This window comes from Perca fluviatilis, chromosome 12, assembly GCF_010015445.1.
Source record: "Perca fluviatilis chromosome 12, GENO_Pfluv_1.0, whole genome shotgun sequence".
Taxonomy (NCBI): Eukaryota; Metazoa; Chordata; class Actinopteri; order Perciformes; family Percidae; genus Perca; species Perca fluviatilis.
In genome coordinates this window covers 10,544,615-10,568,660 of record NC_053123.1, presented here as the reverse complement: position 1 = coordinate 10,568,660, position 24,046 = coordinate 10,544,615, and the positions used below count along the sequence as shown (strand labels likewise).

The 24,046-nt window shown below is 40.8% G+C and overlaps 1 protein-coding gene across 1 annotated transcript in view; it reads right to left on the bottom strand.

The window, feature by feature from the left end:
- Nucleotides 1–24,046, bottom strand: part of lrp1bb (low density lipoprotein receptor-related protein 1Bb) — a 282,705-nt gene that overhangs the window by 50,035 nt on the left and 208,624 nt on the right. The window contains exons 40-55 of the mRNA XM_039818282.1: nucleotides 22,242–22,431; nucleotides 19,920–20,124; nucleotides 17,475–17,667; nucleotides 15,483–15,608; nucleotides 13,669–13,797; nucleotides 13,460–13,579; nucleotides 12,477–12,590; nucleotides 12,120–12,269; nucleotides 11,756–11,878; nucleotides 6,200–6,319; nucleotides 5,164–5,292; nucleotides 4,577–4,699; nucleotides 3,721–3,861; nucleotides 3,309–3,496; nucleotides 1,086–1,269; nucleotides 906–991 (exon numbers count right to left, since the gene is read on the bottom strand). Of these exons, the coding sequence (XP_039674216.1) occupies nucleotides 906–991; nucleotides 1,086–1,269; nucleotides 3,309–3,496; nucleotides 3,721–3,861; nucleotides 4,577–4,699; nucleotides 5,164–5,292; nucleotides 6,200–6,319; nucleotides 11,756–11,878; nucleotides 12,120–12,269; nucleotides 12,477–12,590; nucleotides 13,460–13,579; nucleotides 13,669–13,797; nucleotides 15,483–15,608; nucleotides 17,475–17,667; nucleotides 19,920–20,124; nucleotides 22,242–22,431 (2,321 nt within the window). The remainder of the gene's footprint in view (nucleotides 1–905; nucleotides 992–1,085; nucleotides 1,270–3,308; nucleotides 3,497–3,720; nucleotides 3,862–4,576; nucleotides 4,700–5,163; nucleotides 5,293–6,199; nucleotides 6,320–11,755; nucleotides 11,879–12,119; nucleotides 12,270–12,476; nucleotides 12,591–13,459; nucleotides 13,580–13,668; nucleotides 13,798–15,482; nucleotides 15,609–17,474; nucleotides 17,668–19,919; nucleotides 20,125–22,241; nucleotides 22,432–24,046) is intronic.

Below are 24,046 nucleotides of genomic sequence, written 5' to 3'. Positions count from 1 at the left end.
AATCAGTCAGATTCAAGCATTGCCCAGAGCAGCTGTGATGAGACCTATGAATGATTGAAATAGCTTTTCCATGGGGTCCTCTATAGGGTGATTTTGCTCTCTGCCAATCAGAAAGGCCAGTTTCCTGTGTCCATGCAGTGGGGGTTGGGAAATAATAATGGACAGTGGACATCTAATTTAACAGAACAATAACTTACAGAGGTTGTGCGACATTTTCAGGTATAATCACAAATCTGGCTTGTGGAAATAACTCCCTGAGGCTGAGGAGCACAATCAATTACGCACAGATAATTTGTTGCCGAGTAATTGAGGTATTACCATCATTTTCAGTAAAAAAAGGTTTGCTATGCATCTTTCAAGACTATGCAGCTGAATCAGTTGCTTTTCAGATCAATGGTAGCAAGATCAGAGGGTAAGTAGACTGGAGCACATTGGTTGATTTAAAGCAGACTGCAAACTTTTTAACATTAGTGTATCTTTATCAAAATCTGAAGTACATCATTTTGTATTTCTATCATGTCAAAACTTTAACCTAGGGCATTATACAGTACTACATACCCTTTCTGTCTCAACGTTATTGTCCACCATTTTTGCAAATCAAAACATTGCATTCACTATTCAATAAGGTATCGGATAACTTTGATTCTCTCTGCAAAGGTACCGTTTACTCCACACATTCCAGACATAATTACACTGTTATTAAAAACAGCAATTTAAACCCATACATCCTCAATATACAGCTGACAGAATGTGTACAAGGCAGGGGAGATTTTCAATGAAACACAAAAAGAGGACAAGATGGTAATTTGATTGTCACTATCTTGTCTCTTAGCAGTCTAACACAATGTGATAATGGTGTAAAATGTCACTACAGGCCCAATGGTGGTGATGTAGATATCGTTTACCTGTTTCAAGATGGTGTAATTTGAGCCATCGACACTTAGCTTCCGGATCTCATGGTGGTCCGCCATAATGAGAAAAGGCTCTTCAGCTGAAATAAGGAAGATGCAGCGTTAGAAGACCGCTGGGACCTAACAGTTACACACTGAAATTCTGCAAGCGGAGAGATGAAAAGTCAGGCTGACCTGACAGAGCCTTGCATGTATTGGGGTTGCGCTCCAAGGCTTCGTAGCCATCCACACACAGGCACTTGTAGGAGCCATAAGTGTTGATGCAGCGCTGGCTACAAGGAAGGGTGGCGGAGCATTCATCAACATCCACACACGTCTTCCCATCATCCTTTAGGTGGAAACCAGGCCAGCATTTACACTGATGACATAAAAACACAACAATGGTAGAAATGTAATCATGAATGCAGGAAATGCTGGATAAGAATCCCAGTTTAGCTATTAAAAATGAATTGTAAAACAAATCATTCATGTTCTGACTGGCTTTGGCATGTCTGAAAGTTCTTAAGTTATTTTTTACACAATTCTTCATTTGGGCTATAAAAGCAGTGCACTTAAACAGGCTGTTTTTACAGTAATGTTAGCTCAATCTGTAACACCAGAAAATATATTTCAGACACGAGTACCCTTTTCTCAGAGTAATGTAGGTAAGCAATGAAAATGAATTAAAACCTAGTATCCAACATATATGATGACATCAAAGCTGTGATATAGACATATTGTACCATGGTTGAAAACTTCCATCGCACTTCAGTGACCAGGGCCCTGCCCAAAGAATAACTCAAAAGTGCTTGTATCAGCTGCTATGGACCCACAGCAAATCCCTTTCTTATCCACAGTTATAACCTTGAAGGCCTTTCTGCTGATCTTCCTGTTCAGGCCACAAATGGATGAGCTAAGGGTCTGCATTGATGTGCTCTCTGTCCAGCTCTGCCCCTGACATGACAGGGAAGAGATGTTTTTTTGTGCTTTCAGCCACTTTTCTGACGCAGTGAGCACTGTCTTATGAAAGAGTAGGAGACGGAAATCCATGGATAAAGGCATGGACTGCAGCAGTCTGACAACAACAGTGATGGCCAGCAGAGCACTCCAGCGGATGTGGCCTTGACCTGGTTTTAGCCCTAACATCACATGCCACCATTGCCAGGCCCGGCACAATAGCCCGGCACAGTGAGGGAGCACGGACAGTTTTTGGCATATCATTAGACTCTCCTTGCAGCGTTCAAGGTTATTCAAAAAGTAAGAAACTAAATGTATGTATGCTCCAACCCATCTTCATCTGTATAATTATGTGCAAAGTTAGGCTTAATTCATCATCTGCCATTAATCGTTAATGTCCACACTTTACTAATATAACTTCCACATTTCACCTGCTACTAATGATTCCAGAGCTAAGCACTGTAGGTCAGTAAAGTCTACTTGAAATTTTAATATTATTATGCAAGTCACACTGTAGAAAGTAGGACATATTATAGCTGTGACTCATATTTACCAATGAACACTCAGTGCAGAGAGTTTATTGAGTTTGCATTTGGATGGTAGTTTGCTTTTGCATTAAACCATAGTGACTAGCTTATCGGTTGTTCTGAATATCTTCTTCCAATGAGAAGCTGTGTTTTGACCCAAAGTTCCAGGGACTTTAGAATGCAACTGCCGTGAAAAAAAATCAGAAAATTACATTTTTATTCTCTCATTCATTGTGTGCTTAGCAATGTCGCCTCACAGAAAGCAGGCACTGCTGAGTACTGGGTTCGATCCCCGGTGCGGACATGGCCTTTCTGTGTGGAGCTTGCATGTTCTCCCCGTGTCTGCGTGGGTTTCATCCAAAAAATTTAACAATATAAAACGTTGGAAAAAGCAAAAACAAAAGGTGTTAAAAAATGTAGAAAAAAATGTGCTGAAAACCGACTGCAAATCCTAACTTTACTTCAAATGTCATCAAACAAAGAAAAATGTTCTCCCCTCGTCCTTAAACGGTCCTACAATCGTTAATAGAGTACTTTATTGTTTTATGAATATAGCAGTATACGAATCGAAGCAGCAACGCAATGTGATTGTTAACCAATCAGCGATGGCCATTCCTGCAAACCCCACCCCGGAAGTTCCTGTGCTTTCAGAAAGTACCACCCACTGAGCAGCTACTTTTTGGGGGGTAAAAAAAAAATATTTTAGACCGTGGTCTCTGGGGTCGAAACACAATGAGTTCCTCACGAGGTTCCTAGTTCCTGGGGAAAGTTCTTGCGGTCAAAAAGGTGCTTTATATTTCCATCTGGTTTAAGGGTACACTGGTACAAGGGTAGATGAATTAGGCTTTATGGAACTAAATGTAGCCAGCAAGTGATTCTGAGGAGGAATGCACTTCCAAGCTACTGAACCGTGACTAGACCACTGGTCACTTACCTTGTATCCCACAGGAAGATCCTGGCATTCCTGTGTGCACCCGCTGACTCTGCGGTTCAAGCATTCGTTTAAATTACAGTTCCTCTCATCTGACCGGTCTCCGCAATCATCTCTCCCATCACAGAGATTCCCCTCAGAGATGCAGCGTCCATTGGAGCACATGAAGAAGGAGCCATTGCACAAGCTTCCTGAAAAGAGCAAGACATGACTCTCACTGGCACAACGCCCTGTAATTTCTCAACAAAGTTGGGGAATGTTTTTGACCTGACAATGTATCTTGACAGATTAATTCCTTTCAAGGAAGCTCTCCTGGTTGTAACGCCTTTTGTTTCCACCAGTTTCCTGGATGAGTGGGTGCTGCTGGGTGACACTGATGAAGAGATTCCAATAGCGAGCCAAACAGCAGTCTTACCTGCGGCCAGACATTTGAGGTTCAGAGGCAGTTCGTCAGAGTGGTCGGGACAGTCTGCATAGCCGTCACACTCCCACTGAGAGCTGAGAAGACAGCGGCCGTCCCCGCAGCGAAATTCATCTGATCCACAGGAGCGATAGACTGAAGAAAGAGAGATAGACACTTTTTCATCAAGTTACACCTAGGAGAATCATGTGCAAATAGTGAAAAAAAATAAAGCTTTCTACAGCCATTGTTCATATTGCAATGAAGCACCCTCATGCTGTATATAGAGATTAACAAATCAAGCCACCATGAGGTATATTGGTGTGGACAGCTGCCTTGGCCAATATTTGAGGTACAGTAAAATGTTTCATCAGCCCAAGTCAAAAATCACAAATCAAGGCTGTGACAGGGAATTCCCTCTAGATGCCAGTTCAGACGCCAAAAAGTGTACACAGTATGCACAAATAAAAGCTGGCTGTCCGTATGTTTACAATATCATAATATCAAATAAAAGTAAAATAAAGAAATCCTAAAGAAGAGAAACATGGCCTTATCTATAATAAACCAGCTGCAAAAATACCTAATTAAAGCATTTTCATCTTAAAGCTTTTCATCAGAAGCTTAACAAACAAAGACATCTTACTAAGGAATGCACAGCTTTATTTCACTGACAACTATTATCATAATAAAATATCACTATAAATCTGTTTTTTAAATAATCATTTCATCATTTCAAACAATTTTATTGTATCTCAACAACAAACTGGAATAAGGTCCAGGGAATGCAGTTACTGCATAAAACAATGTGCTCCAAATTATTATCTTTTCTTCAATGTGCTTATATTTAGTTTTAAAATATAAATCTACTTGCCACATTCCACTGACTCATCAGACCCATCTGCACAGTCGTCGTCATGGTCGCAGACGAATCGCTGAGGGATGCATGCCTTGTTGCGGCAGCGAAACGAGCTGTCGTCACATGTGTTGTTGGGTGCTAACGCATGAAAAGAAATGTTTTTTAAAGGCTAATAAATGGAAACATTAGTTCACATAGCATGGCCTTCAATAAATGTAAAACGTCAACATAAGTGAGCCTTATACTACTCCTCTGGTCTCTATGTTTTCTAATTTTTAACCGATTGTTTAGTAGCCTTGAATCAGATTAGCATGAATGAAGTTGGAATGAGCCAGGACCAATTTGTGAAAGGCGATCCAGATTACACCACTTGGAGAAGACTGCAATTGTGCAAGAAATTCCATTGTACACTACTTCCCATGATACACTTTTACAAAAGGGATTTGCTGTAGATGTTTAGTGGGTTTCATGTACTACGGAGTATTGTTTTATACTCTGAAATCTACAATTCTAAGCAAGCAATGATTTCTTAATTCTGGGATCACATAAGGGTTTCTTTTATTATTGCAGGGAGTTATTCAATTTGTTGAAATAGAGTTTACCACAGCCAGCTGCAGAAAGTTCATCACTCCCATCAGGGCAGTCCCTTTCACCATCGCAGAGCCAGCGTTTCGGAACACAGGCATACGACCCAGGGCAGCTGAACAGCCCTGGAGCACATGTCACTGAGCCTGAGAGGAAAACAGGACCACATGCTCTACTTTTCAAAGCCAAAGAATACAATGGGTCACATGCACCACAGAGGAGAATGAGTACAACTGAAGCAGATGCATTATGTTTTGTCAGGATGGTACCTTCTGTTATCAGTGAACATTAAGCAGTAGTTCCAATAAATAAAAGCATAAATTGTCCTGCCCTTATAGGAGATAACAGACTATATTACATATTACATCTCATGGAATAAAAAAGTTTTTCATTATGGTTTTGACCTGATACCACTTTATGTCCTAAACAAACTTCAATTTTCATTGGGCAGCAGTTCCCTTTATGCAAGCTAACAAATACTGTACTGTGCTATTGTGAGTAACAATTATTTGCCTGCTTTCTGTAAGTCAGCAATACCCCTATACCCCTTTATCTTAGGACTGTCCTTTAAGGCAAAAAAAACAGTAGAAAAAATTGTCTGGCCCTGAGAAACAAAAGGTAAATACAGAAGTTCAATTAGGCGTGTATAGCTAAAATGCATATCTCGTTTTTGACAAGAATTGTGCCTGGGAAACCTGTGGGCCATTTCATTAATATTTCCTTGACACTCCATTACAATCCAATTACACAACCAATGTTCAGAGGCATTCTTGTCTCTCCAATTGTGTTTGGATTCTTTTTATTTTGTTCTAGAATTCATTACACACACATCTCATTTGCCCGTTGAAAAAAGCTGTGCCTCTTGGGCCCTTAGTGATGAAAAATCTATTTGCCTCAGTGCCCACTTCAATCATCAAACAAGCCTGCAGTCTCATTTGTTTCATATCTGTCCATTCATTTCCATCTCTGCTGGGGGAACACATGGGGCTGTACAGCTGATGTGACCTTTTACACTAAGAGCAGATTTCTTATGACACCTGAAAGGGCACTAACCACAGATCTGCACGCTCTCATCAAGGCCGTCCTCGCAGTCGTTCTCCCCATCACACAGCCATTGTTTGGCAATGCACTTGTTCTTTGAGCAGGCAAACTGGTTCCACAAGCATGACGAGTCTGCAGAGGGCAGTGGGAAAGGGATTTCAGTGCCATAAATCAAACAAAGTGAGGAGGAAACAACAAAAGCGGCATACCCTATAGAAGGGGCAACATTTCTTTAATCAAAACAACTAGTGGGCCGGCTTCTATTTGCCCCATGGCTTGCTTGTTTTTCTCTGTAGTTTTTCTACTTAGCAGCGTGCATGAGTGTAGCTGTCAAGGACTGTTAATATATATTTTTTCCTTTTCTCTCACAGAAGAAGACATTTTGATGAATGCTCCCGGTTACTGTGCAGGAAAATAAAAGCATCTACAAAACAAGAGCCTGGGTTAAATATCCTATCAATATAAAAGCACCTTAGTACTAATTATGAAGCTTTTCATCTTATTTTAATTTGAAAAGAAACTATGTTGCTGGGGTGACGAGAAACAGCTGGATGTCAACTAAGAGAGCACTCTGCTGATCACTGTGCAAAAGCGATTGTGTAAAAAGGGGATATATATTTATAATCTGTGCTGACTGAGTTTGTGTCACTGAGCCACCCACTCTCCCCGGGGAGTTGCTCTGTGGTCTCTTTCTCTCAGATGTCAGGCCTGGCAAAGTCTGCCAGAGCTTTGATGAGATGTTGAGAGAAGGAAGGGGGATGTGTGCTCCAGGTCACACCACAGTACAAGGAATTATGGTGGGGGAGCGTTGCTTTCATTGCAGACTTTGTACATCACACAAGCTTTATGTGCCTTGATACGATGGTGTAAGATAAGGATAAGATAAACATTAAATGGCTAAATCTGGAAACCATGATTACCCAGACTTTCTGTAGGTGATACGAGATTTGCACTTCAAATGCTGCTTCCACAGCTGTTTCAAGTGTATAACAAAATGGCAGGTCCACAGCACATTAAATGTATCAAAGAAAGTCTTTCTTCACACAGTAGAAAAGCGCATTATGCACTGTGAATTGACAAATGACTATTTCATCTAATCAGATGTGGAATTCGAAATTTCTGAAATGTAATGACATTTTCCTCAAACTACTTTGCCTTTGCAGTCAGATTATCAGTGGTTGGAGCTTTTTATATGATAATTAACTCAGAGAAATGGGAATATTGTCTATTTGTCGTGGAAAAGCTATTCAGAACTTCTCATAGAATCGTGGCATAATTCATATTAGCTCTGATATGAGCACATTTGAAGCATAGGATGTTATCATTTCACACAGGCGCAAATGACATTTTTAGATAAAGGAATGGAAATACTGTTCATGTGTTATGCATCTCTCTAACAACATTCATGGCCAATTTACAAAATAAATCAGATAACTCGAAGAGCATTAAATATGAAAAATGGATTGCACTGAACTGCCTTCCTCTATCCACTGCAGTGAACAAATGTGCTGGTTAATTAAATGGGAGGAGCAAAGCACACAAGTTCGATCTGCAACATCTTAGTCAAACAAACAGACATCTAAGGTCTATGGTCACATTTTATTTGAGTTACTCTTCTTGAAATTAGTTGTCATCAGTCCCAAACTACTAGGATCTGGATGGTTTGATGGCAAATGAATCATACAGTCTACAGTCAGACTGTACTTAATCATAGTGGCGCTTTTGAGCAAAATGCTAGTGTCAGCATGCTATCATGCTTATAATGATAATGGTAAAATGCCTATGTTTAGCAGGTATAATGTTTAACATGGTCACCATCTTAGTTTAGTGTGGTAGCTTGCTAACCTTTGCTTATTAGCATCATTATAAACCAAATGTATGACCAATTTGACCTGACCTGATGACAGCGAAAGATGACAAGTTAAGGGATCACCAAAGATATTAGGATTCATGCTTTGGGCACTATGGATATCTGTGCTTAATTTTATGGCAATTGATTCTGTCATGCTTTTTTTTCCTCTCTCTTTTTTTCTTGGGTGGGCCTGTCCTCCCCTAAATATATTTTGGTGTGGATATATTACATATAATTACATGGATGAATCTAAAGTTATAGAACAGGCATTTGTATACTTTGAAATATGTCTTTTATATATATATACAGTGCCTTGCGAAAGTATTCGGCCCCCTTGAACTTTTCGACCTTTTGCCACATTTCAGGCCTCAAACATAAAGATATAAAACTGTAATTTTTTGTGAAGAATCAACAACAAGTGGGACACAATCATGAAGTGGAACAAAATTTATTGGATATTTCAAACCTTTTAAACAAATAAAAAACTGAAATATTGGGCGTGCAAAATTATTCAGCCCCCTTAAGTTAATACTTTGTAGCGCCACCTTTTGCTGCGATTACAGCTGTAAGTGGCTTGGGGTATGTCTCTATCAGTTTTGCACATCGAGAGACTGACATTTTTGCCCATTCTTCCTTGCAAAACAGCTCGAGCTCAGTGAGGTTGGATGGAGAGCGTTTGTGAACAGCAGTTTTCAGTTCTTTCCACAGATTCTCGATTGGATTCAGGTCTGGACTTTGACTTGGCCATTCTAACAGCTGGATATGTTTATTTGTGAACCATTCCATTGTAGATTTTGCTTTATGTTTTGGATCATTGTCTTGTTGGAAGACAAATCTCCGTCCCAGTCTCAGGTCTTTTGCAGACTCCATCAGGTTTTCTTCCAGAATGGTCCTGTATTTGGGTCCATCCATCTTCCCATCAATTTTAACCATCTTCCCTGTCCCTGCTGAAGAAAAGCAGGCCCAAACCATGATGCTGCCACCACCATGTTTGACAGTGGGGATGGTGTGTTCAGGGTGATGAGCTGTGTTGCTTTTACGCCAAACATAACGTTTTGCATTGTTGCCAAAAAGTTCGATTTTGGTTTCATCTGACCACAGCACCTTCTTCCACATGTTTGGTGTGTCTCCCAGGTGGCTTTTGGCAAACTTTAAACGACACTTTTTATGGATATCTTTAAGAAATGGCTTTCTTCTTGCCACTCTTCCATAAAGGCCAGATTTGTGCAGTATACGACTGATTGTTGTCCTATGGACAGAGTCTCCCACCTCAGCTGTAGATCTCCGCAGTTCATCCAGAGTGATCATGGGCCTCTTGGCTGCATCTCTGATCAGTCTTCTCATTGTATGAGCTGAAAGTTTAGAGGGACGGCCGGGTCTTCATGGATTTGTAGTGGTCTGATACTCCTTCCATTTCAATATTATCGCTTGCACAGTGCTCCTTGGGATGTTTAAAGCTTGGGAAATCTTTTTGTATCCAAATCCGGCTTTAAACTTCTCCACAACAGTATCTCGGACCTGCCTGGTGTGTTCCTTGTTCTTCATGATGCTCTCTGCACTTTACACGGACCTCTGAGACTATCACAGAGCAGGTGCATTTATACGGAGACTTGATTACACACAGCTGGATTCTATTTATCATCATTAGTCATTTAGGTCAACATTGGATCATTCAGAGATCCTCACTGAACTTCTGGAGAGAGTTTGCTGCACTGAAAGTAAAGGGGCTGAATCATTTTGCACGCCCACTTTTTCAGTTTTTTATTTGTTAAAAAAGTTTGAAATAGCCAATGAATTTCGTTCCACTTCATAATTGGGACCACTTGTTGTTGATTCTTCACACAAAATTACAGTTTTATATCTTTATGTTTGAGGCCTGAAATGTGGCAAAAGGTCGAAACGTTCAAGGGGGCCGAATACTTTCGCAAGGCACTGTATATATATATATATATATATATATATATATATATATATATATATATATATATATATCTAAACTTGACATTTTTTTATTTTTTGTCAAAAGGATTTTTAATGTATATCAAACTATGGCTGCTGCATGTTCTGATAGTTGAGGGGATATTTAGTGGGTGGTTTTCTGTGTGTGATTACAGCTGTGGACTATCATGCAATTATGGGCTGTATGTAAGCACTGTGTCACTTTATGATTGTTGAAACGTCTTGAAAAAGGTCCTTGTGACTGAAATGTTGACTCTTTGAAGAGGTAATGTGTGTGGGGGGATTGACTTTTTTCTTTGGAATTGGATCGTCAGGGGAATTGATTACCTGCACCGCAAAGGAGACAAAGCAAGTGGTGTGTGCGTGTTGCCTTCTACTCTTCTAATACATCCCTTTAGTTTCTAATTAGAAATATCAACCTCATGGTGGTGCTAGATGAAAAGTAAGTGGACGATCAGAGTCAGTGATTCATCCTTTGTTGGACCATAAATGTACAAAATTGCATCTCAATTCGTTGAATAGTTGTAAAAATATTTCAGTCTGTACTAAAGTGGTGGACCGACAGACCAACATTGTCATCCGCAGAGCCACCGCTAACATACAGAGTAAAAAAGGAAAAACTGTTAAAGGGGGATACACAATTTCTGTGTGTGTGTGTGTGTGTGTGTGTAATTGGATGCGTTTGGTGTATTTGCAAATTGCAAGAGTTCCATCTCTCTTGCCTCACAGACAATGCAATGCAATACCCCTCTAGGTCTGCACACAGATGACAACACTAACTGCTGACTGCTTCAAGACTTCTTACACCAGTCTATGGGGTAGACCAGTCTATGGGCTAGACAATACAATAAACTGACAACTCAAATACAGGTAGCGAGTGTTTTGACACGATGTTTGTGGACTACTGCGTCAGATCTAAATACCTCGTGCATGTGTGTGACGGTGATGAAGCGTAACAGCTACTCTGACCACCTACATGAAAGCACCCAGTCCATTTGGCTTTGGTGCCAAAAGCAATGACACGTGAATGGGTATGTGTGCAAGCTCTTCGCTTCGATGGCATATTATATTAATCAATACCATGACTTAATTATGGTCCCCCCTGCTTAACTGGAGCTATCTTGACTTTGTCAAGGTAAGTTCTGCATACATTAGCACGAATAAAAGCATATGTAGCAAGAATGAGGGAAGTAGAAGACTTGCATTGTACTGTGTAATCCTTTCATATGCCACCGCTTTCTATTGAACCCACATTTCCCCCATCTTCAGTATAACTGTTTCAGTGACTGATGCGTTATTAATTAATTGTTACACTGGAAGTGCTGTATATTGTAATTCAGTGAGAGAAGGGGGAAAAAATGGTGTCCTCAACAGCCTCACTCTGAATTCAGGGTCGGAATTAGACTTTCAAACAAGCAGCAACACCCACTTGAGAATTCTTGAACACACAATAAGGGGGAGCAAAACAAAGCGAAGAGAAATTTCCTTGTGGCATGATAAACAATCATCTCTTGTCTTTCTGTCTCCTCCTTATATACTGTATGTATTATTTGTTGCAGGCCTGGATCTCTTCAAATGACAAAAGCATTACAACAAATAGCTTCTTGTTAATGGGAAATAAATATTCTTCCAACCGCCGACAGTGTTGTGTACAGCAAACAAACACCTCATCTATTTCCACCCGTTAAGAGAACAAAACATCATTTCAGTTTATTGTGTGGAAGCTCTTCCATGAAAGGTAGGATTTGTTGGTTTACCACACTGGAATTCATCGGCTCCGTCTTCGCAGTCTTTTTGGCCGTCGCACAGCCACACGCTGGAGATGCAGTTCCCACTTGGACAAGCAAAGTGGCCTTCCTCGCACTTCTGCCCATGGGAAACTGGGACAAACAACAAAACCACGTCAGTCCTCTGTGTATTAGCAATGATTGAGGTCATTATCTTTTCCTAAGCTCTCTCTGAATCTCTTATTCCACTGTCATAATCATCTCCGAAAATGAGATCCGTCTTAAGTCTTTTCTAATTGGAGCTGGCTTCCTTAATCTGTCTCTGAATGCGCACGCAGAATGTGCGTCTTTGTATGTGTGTCTGTGTGTGCGCGCGTTTGTGTTGGGTGCTCACCCTGGCAGTTGGTCTCGTCTGTATAGTCTCCGCAGTCGTTTGCACCATCACAGATCCATGTTGGGTGGATGCACAGTGAGGTGAAGTTGCAGCTGATGAAATCCTTTTCTTGCACCCCCAGCTTGTAAAAGTGAGAGCAGTCGGTGTGGTCTGAATACAAAACACAGCACCACAATACTTGTCTTGTCACAATGGAAGCAATCGTGGAGGTAAGGGTGAGAGGGGCAATCTTTCAATCAGACCCGAGTGACAAGCGCAGATTTAAGTTACTGGAACCATCTGCTCTGCTACAGGTAGAGCCGTGTGTTCACATTTAAATTTTAACTACAATGCAAATCACAGGCTAAAAGGACTTACTGCAGCTTTTTTCATCTGAGGCATCGGCACAGTCAATGACCTGGTTACACCAGGCTGAGCTGGGTACACAGCTCCCATCCTTGCACGAGGATTCGGATGAGCCACACGTGACATCTGGGGGAGAGAATTAGCATTTCAAAAAGATAACAGAAACAGCACTCTGAGGCAGTAACAGGTACATCTCACAACAATACTTAGAACCTCTTTCTGGGGGTGGTTAAAATTAGCTCCCGGTTGCAAACTGGCAGACAGAAAAAAAAAAAAAAAGGTTTTTGATGAGTTGGGAGTATTTGTGCAGTTGGACTACCTGTGCGATAAGCCTTGCCTGAATGTCATGACCGTCTAAGTGCTGTGCTAAAGCAAATGACCTAAAAGATGGGCACGTTGGTTTTGTTGTTCATTTACCAACTACTGCACATTGGCCATTTCAACTCTCTGCATTACATTATCAGTATACAGCATACATAATACTTTATTTACATTTTCTAATGGCAATAGAGAAATTTGTTGTTGATGTCCCTTTAACAAGAAAATGCAATGCTGAAGATGACACACCGTAAAGAGATAAAGTCCTTCCGGAAATCCCGGACTGCTAAGTTGGAAGGCCCACATTTATTATGAGAACACCACCGTCTCCTTGTGGGCTTAATCAGCTTGGTACAGTATAAACCCCGATATTATCCCACCATAGTCCAATCGCAGCAGGGGAATGAGCACAACTGTACTTTTCAAGTTCAAAATGAAATCAGTCTGGCCATATTGAAGACAATCTCAAAATATTGTCTAGGCAGCTTTAAAGTATGGGGGTGTTGGGAGTCCTCTTTGAATATGTGAACTCTTTAAGATCTTGGGGCTCATTAGACAGTGAAGGCTTAACACAGCATGTGGCCTAGCGTGGCGTATTAATATAAGCATTAGTGTCCCTGGATCCTGCCCTCAGAAGCAGGACGGATTGAACAGGAGATCAAAGGGCTGTGACTCACTGCTACAGAAAGCTTCATCAGAGTTATCCCCACAGTCATCGATCCTGTCACAGAAACGACTGTTGGCCACACACCGTTGGTTGTAGCAGGGCCTGAAACCTTTTCGACAGCTCCTGTTGTCTGAACACAGTGAAATTCGTAAATATGTTAGAAATGACCAAATGTTTGTTCGTACCAGACATTTCACAAAGTTGTCAAGTGTTTCTCACCACAGTACTGCATCTTCTCGTCCGATTTATCTTTGCAGTGGGCTACACCGTCACAGGTTAACTGGTAGTTAATGCACTCGCCGTTCCCACACTCAAATTCAGTGTGGATGTTGCAGGAGGAATTTTCTGCTGCAGAAGAAGACATTGAAGGTGATGAGGTATGACTGTCAAACTCTGAAAGCTCAACTGTACATATTGAACAAACGTCACACATGCAGGTAAGTTCAGAGGCAACATTCCACTGCCTACTTTACTTGACATTTACTTCAGCAACCCAGTTGCTGGGTCAACATTTGTAAATGTCATACCTGCATTCAATAACCACATTACCCTTATACCTTAACCTGAGGGAAATCTGGCTGTGAAATGCTTGGCACATTCTTTAGTTGGTAGCTAATTCTCATTTGATCAAGTACACTGGTTTAATAATTACTAACACAGCACTTAGTAAAATCCAACAATAAATACCTTCACAGACTTTGACCAATCCCTGTCTCTGCTCGGCTACCTGCAGCTATACAATATAAAAATATGAAACTTCATTCTGTAATGAGCAGAATGGCAGTGTGATAAAAAAAAAAAAAAGCCTGTCGTCCTCTACCATGACATCCAGGCTACCATCCAGCTCTTCTGAGTCACTTGCCATGTTTAGTCTGGCCAAACCTCCCACGTTTGAACAGCTCCTCCCACCGTATGGTCTATCCTCACATTGCATTTCAAATTCAACCAGCAATCTGTCAAATTAGGAAGCCAGACACCATTGAAATGCTTTAGTCCTGTGACTTTAAGCAGGTAACCGTGACACCCGATGCTTTCAACTTTGTTTTCCTGCTATCTTTAGTCACACAACATTATAGCTTTATTTTCCTGAGCAGTATTGACTATGACTACTGGAATCATTACACACTTACGGCTTAGTCAAAGAGAACGAGACAGCATGCTTTCCTGTTCGTGTGCGGTTATGTTCAAAGGAATCAATTCAAAGATATCAAAGGTTCATGTAAACAGCACAAATAAGAGCTTAACATGAGTGTCGACAGAAGCCAGATTACACAATGCATTTAAATGTATCCATACCGAGTGTCATTACAATCAGTAGCTGGTACTGAGAATGTGCCACAGGTTCGGCCAGTTACACACTGGCTGCGTCGTGTGAGCGTGTCAGCTGCATGGCGTGTCTGGTTTTATTTCGGCTCCCATGTTAACAGGTTAGAGCTTACACACTGCCTGCGTGACACGCGCGGCTCGAGCCACGCCGAAAACGCGTGCCTGCTAGAAATAGAACCAATGCCTATTTGTCACGCGACACGCAAGCGTGTTGGAAGCGTTTCCAGGCAAAATAGAATAGGAAAAGATGTTTATATGTCATTTAGACACGAATACATATTAATAAATGACATGTTGATGTTTGAAAGTCTCTAGGTTTTGATATAAACGTAATAAAAAAAAAAAAATCAATTTTCTAATATTGCACCTGTCAATCTGCGAAATATTCTGTAGCCTATTTTGCGTCAATACTGCCGATGTTGTCTTTGCTGTAATCACATCAGTATATATTTATGTTTAACATGGTATTTCATTTTATCAATGGGAAACATACACGTGTCCAGACAAGGCTGGCAGCAGCAGCACCGTGTCAGACACGTTTCTGGTGTGTAAAGACATGGAAAAATCCACGCAGCTGACACGCAACAGAAACGCCACGCTCACGCCACGCTCACGCCACGCTCACGCCACGCTCACGCCACATAGGCAGTGTGTAACCGGCCTTAGTCTTTGTGGTATAAATAAACATGAAGCGCCTCATGACTTACACACGCATCTGTTGTCATTTAACATCACACGTTCTCCACGGCAAGTGCAGTTGACCCTCCCATCAGGGGTCAGGAGACAAAGGTCACCACAGCCTCCGTTCATGTGTCGGCATGGGGACAGCTCACCTTCAATAGCAGTCAAACAGAACGCATTAAGCAGTCAGAAGCAGTCAAAGGTAAAATCTCCCCTGGGACACACTCTTTTAGATGTCATCAGTATTACATGTTCAATACACTCATGGGGTTATCTTCTGAGCCTAATAAATTCCAAATAAATCATAAAAATCCCATGGGAAGTTGGCATTTGGATTATCTGTTCTTACTATATCTATCTATAGGAATTATGCATTTCCTAAACAGTTGGTACTGTAAATGTAGAAAGGAGCGCTTGTGTTTTGAATCTGAGGGCCTGACACCAAACCCGATCATTATTGTTAATGGCTGAGACAGCTGATAACTCTTCTCATGTAAAATACAATTACAGCTGAGATGGACATGTATTGATGTGCTGTGCTTTGGCTTGCCATTATTTGTTATAACAGATACCAACATGACTAATAAGTACACTACTAAACTAAACTAAACCAATCAATAACACATTTCTACGACTACTACTACTACATTTTTTTTTCATATTACAGCTTACATTTTGTTTTCATTTAAAGTATCAGCAGTGGTCAACATATGAATAAAAGGGGCTGTTTTGATGTTAAAGGTGACCACTATCCTAACTGACAGATAGCAAATGTATTACAGCATATTTTGTCTTTCTCTGCCTGGGGTGCTGTGTGAAAAAGCTGTGTGCAGCTCTGTGGGAATCATGTACTGCACTAAATTGCATGACCAAACTGCAGAATAACCCCTGATAGAAAATGCTTGTCTAGTCCTGAGAAAAAAATGTAGTAATAAAAGCTTAGCAACACGAGACGTGGTATCAAGTGTAAGTGTTCAGAGACATGCGTGTCCACTGGAGACCTTCTGTTATTACCTGCCCTCCAGCCATGAGTATTTTATTCATGAGAGAAGAAACTGTTCCTCTGTTCTGCAGCTCAGGTAAACTATTTGTATGATTATTTATACTCAGGATATTATGACAAGGAAAATGCAATAAGAGGGCAACAATGTGATGACTGATTGTTGGTCACTGCACATTATGCTGTAGACTTGCAGCTGTGCCCATGCAGTTCATAGGATGTGATTATTTCCCATGATGAGATAAACGAGGAACAGCGTAGCTCTCAGCATCCGAGTCCAACCAGTGGGACAAGCTTAAGCCCATTTCCTTTTGTCCAACTTGGAAATAAAACTTTATACGACACATTAGAGACTTCCTTTACAAAATAGGTTACTTTTTTTTAATTAATTACCTCTGAAACTTAAGTTTTTAGCCATTCTAAATAAGACCACGTTCATGTATCATACCTGCTGTTGTATACACCAAAAGAGATTTTGCTTTTAGTAAGTACAGCTGGTATGATTTACCAGTCATCCGATATTATCTACCAATATTAGCTGAACTCAGATATATCTGTGTAGAAAATTTGACTTTTAGAATGGTATATTTTCTGTCATACTTTATTTGTTTAAAGCTTTTAATTATGATTTCTTTAAGTTACATTCAGTTCACTGTTCACTTTTATTAGATGTACCTTGACTCATCTGTGGCAATGGTGGTAGGAAACTGTATGCATCCCTCCAAAAACAAATGAAAACACACAAGTGCATCCAAACTGTAGGAGTGGCACAGATGAGCAGTTTCCTGGAATATTCTCATTTTACTTTAGTAAAAAGTGCAAACAGCAACGTATTTATTTTGGTCTATTGTCCTAAACAACACTAACATAATGGATATGCACATGTGTAAACTCCTGCACATGGGCACATATCATCGCCCAGGCACCTGCACACACATAATACACAAATATTTGCAGACACAACACTGCATCCAATGGTCATTAAATGAAGCTCATCTCCAGGTGTTTAAATACTCACAGTTGTTTGTGTCCCTGGCCACAGCTATGATTCCCATTGGTTGATGAGGTATGTCTGCTCGAAGCACCTTGGTGTCACCGCCCGTGTACTTGTTTGATCGCAGCACAGACCTGCGGGCCCAGTCTGACCAGTAGATGAAATCTGCATAGATCGCGAGCCCATAGAAGTTTCCGGCTCCCGATTTAACTATGACCTAAACATTGTAGAGCAAAGCACGTATGTTAGGACTGCTTTCCATCATGCTTTTCAGACGCAATGCTATCAAATGCCACTCTGGTAGCACATTTACAGTATATGTGAATGATTCTATATGCTAGAATAGAAGGTACAGCAATAACCGGGAAATTTCTATTTTAGAATCAGAAAGTAGAATTCTTTATTGATCCCCTCAGGGGAAATTATTTAATTTATTTACAAACAAATAACTCTTTTCAAGATCTGGCTGGAGAAAACATCGACAGAATTCTGAGTGCAACCCTAAGAATACATTTGGAGGATAACGTTTCGACTCATTAATCAACACATCACCCTCGCCGCCCACATGACTGCTTAACCCAGATGTTGAGGGAGTAAGTGATAGTGCCATTGGCAGGGAGGCAGGAATCCATCAGATTCCTCCTTGTGGGACTCTTAAGGCTTGTGTGTGTGTGTGTGTGTGTGTGTGTGTGTGGGGGGGGGGTGGTCAGGGCCTCCAGCAGCTCTGTAGTCTCAGCCATTAATGGGACAGGCTTGTAAGCAGCATCACATTAGCCCTGTGCCATACTGGGATTAATAGGACAGGTGTTGATTAAAGGAGCCCAGCGTGTGGAAGCAACAACTGGCCATCAGGTGAGTGGGAGACAGAAACAGAGGCAGAGAGTGAAAGAGAGGGAAAGACAACACGCCAGATGGGGTTGGATGGAACATATTGATGGGAAATTAGATGTGGGAGACATTATGTTCACAGCCAGCAACATATTACTTTGTGCCAAACTTGTGTTTTGGATAAATGTGAACATATTTCATACGTTCTTATCACTCTCTCTGTTCAGCAATGTTCAAATAAGGTAGTTCAATTGCCATGTTGACAAACTCCAAACATAGTACCTCAATGAGCCTCGGTTTTACATGGCAACATATACAAATACATGTGCCCAGAGGGCACACTGCTGACATTCAACTTACATGACACAAACTAACAGCTCTCAATTTATATCCCCTCTTTTCATGGTAAAAAGGGCATCTTTTCCCCGCCACACATGCTGACATCTTCCCTTATCGTGCACTCCGCTGGCCTTTGTGAAGCACTGCCTTCATTAACAACATGGGTCTCCACTCTCAAAATGGCACAGGGGAGTGGGCCATGCCACAGCTTTTGTTCTTCTCTGCTGCCAACCACACTGTCAGCATGTAATGGCACTGCTGCAGGATGAAGGGTAGTTGGGCCCTTAAGGCCACTCCACCGCCATTCAAGTCTACATTTCTATGAATGAAAAAAAATCTGTGTTCTATATTGTATTTTATTGTATCTATTCTATGGCCTGAGCAGAACACACTAAAGTGACACGAAGCTTTAAGCTTCCTCTATACAATGGATGGGTTGTCTTACAATTTCCACAACCGCAGTTTGAGTAAGAGCTGAAGTTATGAGCTACCTCTGTTTAATTTACACATTTTAATTGGAATGGTGATGTGCACCCAGAGCGGTCTCACTGCAAAGCCTTCATTAGCAGGACTACACTGCAGCAAGGGCAGCTGGGGGCCCAAAGGTGATGACTTTCTGAGCCATGTGACCCAGCTCAACAAACATATGGGTAACTAATTGAGATGGGCCAAGGTGCTGAACTGCTGAGGTCATGTCAAGCCAAAACTGAAATCCATAGCAAAAAAGGCCATCTTGTACAGTAATCTTTTAGATATCCAGCAGGGATTTTTATACATTATGCATGCAACTTAGACAAATTGAGAACTACCCTCACTGATATTCTTTACTTTAGCAGGGAATGACTTCTGTGATTAAGGAAACCATCTGTACACTCTGAGCTGAAATCTCACAAAGAACATCAAGAGGTATTTCAGATCTTATCTGCTGTATAGAATATCATGTTTTAGGAGCTCAATAGGGATGGGAGATTAAATGGTAGAAAAAAATGAAAAATGAAATTTCATTTCAGGAGAAAAGGGCAGATCAATTTGACATCCTTGTTTCGCTTATGTTTGGTAATGAAAACATCTCTATCACTGAGAGAGAAATGTGGAAAATATATTCTAACTGGGTCGTTTTCGTGAAAACATTCTCCGATTCATGGCAATTTCAAAGGGTACAATACAAGTGTGGAACTTCAATTAAAACAGATACTTTGTATAAGGACAGAAATTTAAATGGAAAATTTATTATATTTTTACAAAGGGAAAAAAGATAGTTTGAAATTAGTCATCCACAATTAGGAGTACTTTCATACTCACATATCTGCTGGAACCATCGTAGTCACATCTCTCAATTTTGCCAAGGCTTCCATCTGAAAAGTAGAGCTTCTCTGCTTTGTGGTCAATAGTCAGTCCGTTGGGCGTCAGGATGTCAGAACTGATGATAATCCTCATGTTCTTGCCTGCTAAGGTGGATCTCATGATGCTGGGTCTCTGCTCATTCCAGTTGGTCCAAAACATCAGGCTAACATGTGAGAGGACAACCAAACCAAACATTTAGTTACTAATGAGATAGTCTAGCATTGCCAGACCTTCCTCCACAGCGCTGCGGAGGAGACACAGCATTACGGGATGGGAGAAAGACGTGCTCTGGTTTATTGGCATTTCTTTAAACCAATCACAATCGTCGGTGGTGCTAAGCGCCGAGCTGTGCCACGGTGCCGCTGCAAAATAGCCTCGGGAAGGAACTTGTTTTGGTGGAACGTGTATGTTCGAAGGTTGTTTTAGTTGTGCAACAGAAAACTCAGATTGGACAGATAGTCTAGCTAGCTGTCTGGATTTACCCTGCATAGTCCTCATAAATCCACCAGAGTTTAAAATTACAAGAAAGCGGAAGGTAACGGGACATCCAAAAAAGAGTGACATCCGGCGGAATTTCTGGCAGAACGAGAGGAATCCCGGAAGTGGAACATCATGGATATAGACAACTAATTAGCAAGACAACTCTTTTCCTTTGCAATTTAGCAATAGAAAGTGGCTTCATCTTAGTGTGTAGATGCCATCAGAGACCCCCCTCCCTCTCCAAAAGAAGCACTACTTCACCTTAGCACTCCTAGATTTCACACCACCTGGCGAAGAACTACAAAACAAATATGTGCAGTCTGAAATTAATTCAGGGAGCAGGAACGATAGTTTTTTTTAAATCACAGCTGCTATACAAACATGTCAACCAGGAAACTCTCTGCCATGCCGGCAAAACAAACCCAACTGAAGAGGGAAATGTTTCCTCCCTCCGCTGGAGTTTTGCAGTTGTGCCACTCAGTTATCAACATGTTGCCGAGACCTCCATGGCCTGTCATCGGCTTCCCCTTTTATCCCTAAAGGAGCTCATCACTGATAAAGTGTAGCTCAGTTTCATTTAGATAAAACGGATTAGCATCACACATTGTGAGACGGAGGTCATTTATTCATATTCTCCTCTGTGAGGACTAAGAATATAAAAAACACAGATAATAGCAACAGTGTAAATAAATGAAAGATCTATATCTTAGTTTATATGGGGTTGCAAGATGGATGGTGCACATTTTAAATACACAACTATGCAGATAAACCTCATATAAAAATCTTTTTTTAGCTCCTGGGCTCTCCCTTCATACTATGATGAAGACATGGAAGTCCACTCTAGTGCGATAATAAGGATTTCGGTCAGAAGTCACAACCAGGGACTGCTTATTAATCACGGAGTGAGAATTCTAATTATCAGACAGTGCTTCTGGAGTGGAATGGATATGGTGCCAAATTGCCAACCAAGGATATAGTCTGAGGTCAAGAAATGAATTTAGTTAGTACATCAAAAGGAGAAAGATGCTCACTCTTTTCAGACTGCTCACAGAAACATTTTATATTCATGAATATGCAAGTGTTAAATCTGAACTTGATGAGGGGATTTTATTTTTTTTTTTTTTTTTTTTTTTTTAAAACAGATGAATTGATATAAAGAGGTATTAGAATACTGAAAAAGGCTATGGGTGCAGCTCAGAACTGATAAAAACACACCTGCAGTGCAAGAATGCTAACCAAAACACAATCTATAAAAAAACATGATTGTTGAAAAGCAATAATAGGGTCTTGTAAAGAAAAAACACACATTTCTCAGCTTTTGTCTTATTTTGTGGATTGTCTCAATCTACTACAAACCACAATGTATTACAAAAACACGATTAGAATCGTTTTAAATATGCTATGGTCAGAGCCTAATATTTTCAGTCACTTTGTAACTGTGAAAGGTGCTATATCAAATAAACTTATTAGTATACATATTATTATTATTACAAATCTGATTACAATGGCTTTATTTATTCATTTTTAACATTTTATAGTCTTAATGTTGTAATTTTTAGTCTTTCTAAAACTGTGTATTTTTTTATTGTACATTATTTGTATTGTGTTTCTGTGTTGTTTTAATTTTGTTCTGTTCTGTAAAGCACTTTGGACTGCATGCTTGCATGAAACGGTGCTGTATGAATAAAGATGACTTGACTAATATTCTTAGGTCCTGACTTTTTTTGGATTAACTGAATGATACAAATATTTGTAGAGAAAGTGAAAGAGTGTGTTTATGGATTTAGGAGAGCTACTCACTTTTGACACTCATCCAGGGCCAGGACATGTGGATGATCTTCCTCCGAGAGAGTGACCACGGGCTGACGGCTGAAGGCGCCGACTCGCTTCTGGTCTACAGTTTGTCTGGTGATGGTGGAGGTGGTGGAGCTAGTCCAGTACAAGGTGTCCCAGGCCCGGTGGTAGGCAAGGCCCTCCACTGAGCCCACATCTAAAGGAACAGACACATAAGACCTCTGCTTAACAAAGACACACATAATACAAAATATGTAACTGGATATTTTTTTCTTTTATAAATTTAGGCCCGGGGAGCATGTGTTGATATCATGATGTGTGGCCTTTAGGTAATGCAATCAAACCGAATTAAAGCATTGAAGTTATGCACTACCATCTGGGGGGCTACTAAACTGCAAAGTTGCCTGGTTCAGATTTAGGTACAAATATTGACTTTGCTTGTAACAGATGGCAGGCTCCAATTGTGTTAGAATTGGGATTATGTTTCCTTGGTGATTGACAGGGGAATGACTTCATGCCTCACTACACTAGGCAGACAGTTATTTGTTGATGCAACAGACACTTAGGAACTGAATGCAAAGCAATTTCCCAAACAGAGAATATAAAAAGGCCTTTGCAGCCTCCTTGGTGCAGGTGCAAGAATGTGACTGACAGGGAGGAGACCTCCAGAGAGAGAGAGACAGTGATCACACACAGAGCACCATGCCATATTCATGCTTAATCATTTCATGTAAATTCAGTTTTTCAGGCAATACTTTCATACTGTATATGACCTATTCATAATGACCTCCACTGTTTCAATATGTAAGGGATAATGTAGAGCGAGGCGGTTGTTATAGCGAATACAACCCCGACAGGGTGATCAGGACCCGACGCGAAGCGGAGGGGTCTTGAATCAGCCTGAAGGGGTTGTATTCGCTATAACAACCGCCTCGCTCTACATTATCCCGCTTATTACATGGATACTTACCAAATAAATCAATAATTTGACAAAATATAGATTTAAATGGGAGTTTATTGATTTAAATACGATTGTATTGCTTCCACTAGAGAAAATAGTCCGTTCCGTCTCTACGGTTGGAATCCTGCATCCATAGCAACGTAAAAACTCTGTAATGCAATCCTTCGTCTATTAGCTACTCAACACCACCTTACGGGCTGTGGTAGTAGCCGTATATTTTATGGGGTGCTGCCGTGGTGGACAAATGACCCAGCTGCTGTTTTAATCACTGCAGGAATTGACACAACATTAGCTGAAGCGTTGTGCAGTGGGCTATCGGCTGCTCTAATTTACAGTAAACTGAACATTTCTGTTGACGGTGAAGTGAGACACGGTGAATGGCTTCTTTGGGAATATTTATGTGGACGTTTATGTCCTCATTCATCTCGTTTCCTTTTGGCAGAGCCGCTGCATGTTGACACACCTGTAAGTTAACGTTAAACAAGTTGCAATGTAAGCTAACTAATTAGCGTTGTTGTCCCTACGGCTGTTACTGCATAGCTAGCGATCATATACGGTATAGAAAGATACTAGCGATAGACGCTCATCAGATCTGCTGTCATTGCTTGGAGGACAGAAGTTGCTCCACGTTTCCCCACTTTTTGCCACAGCTGATAGGCTAAATTATCCGGACTTCTTTCAGCGGATTGATTGATAACTGTCCTCCAGAGTGAACAGAACTGCGTCCATGGCAACGCTCTGCTTTTGCATGGCAACGGTGTGTTATCCTTAGCAGCGGTCTGTTATCAAGAAATAACAGACCGCATTCTACATTAGAATTCAAGCAAGCCATGTAATAATGCACAATAAT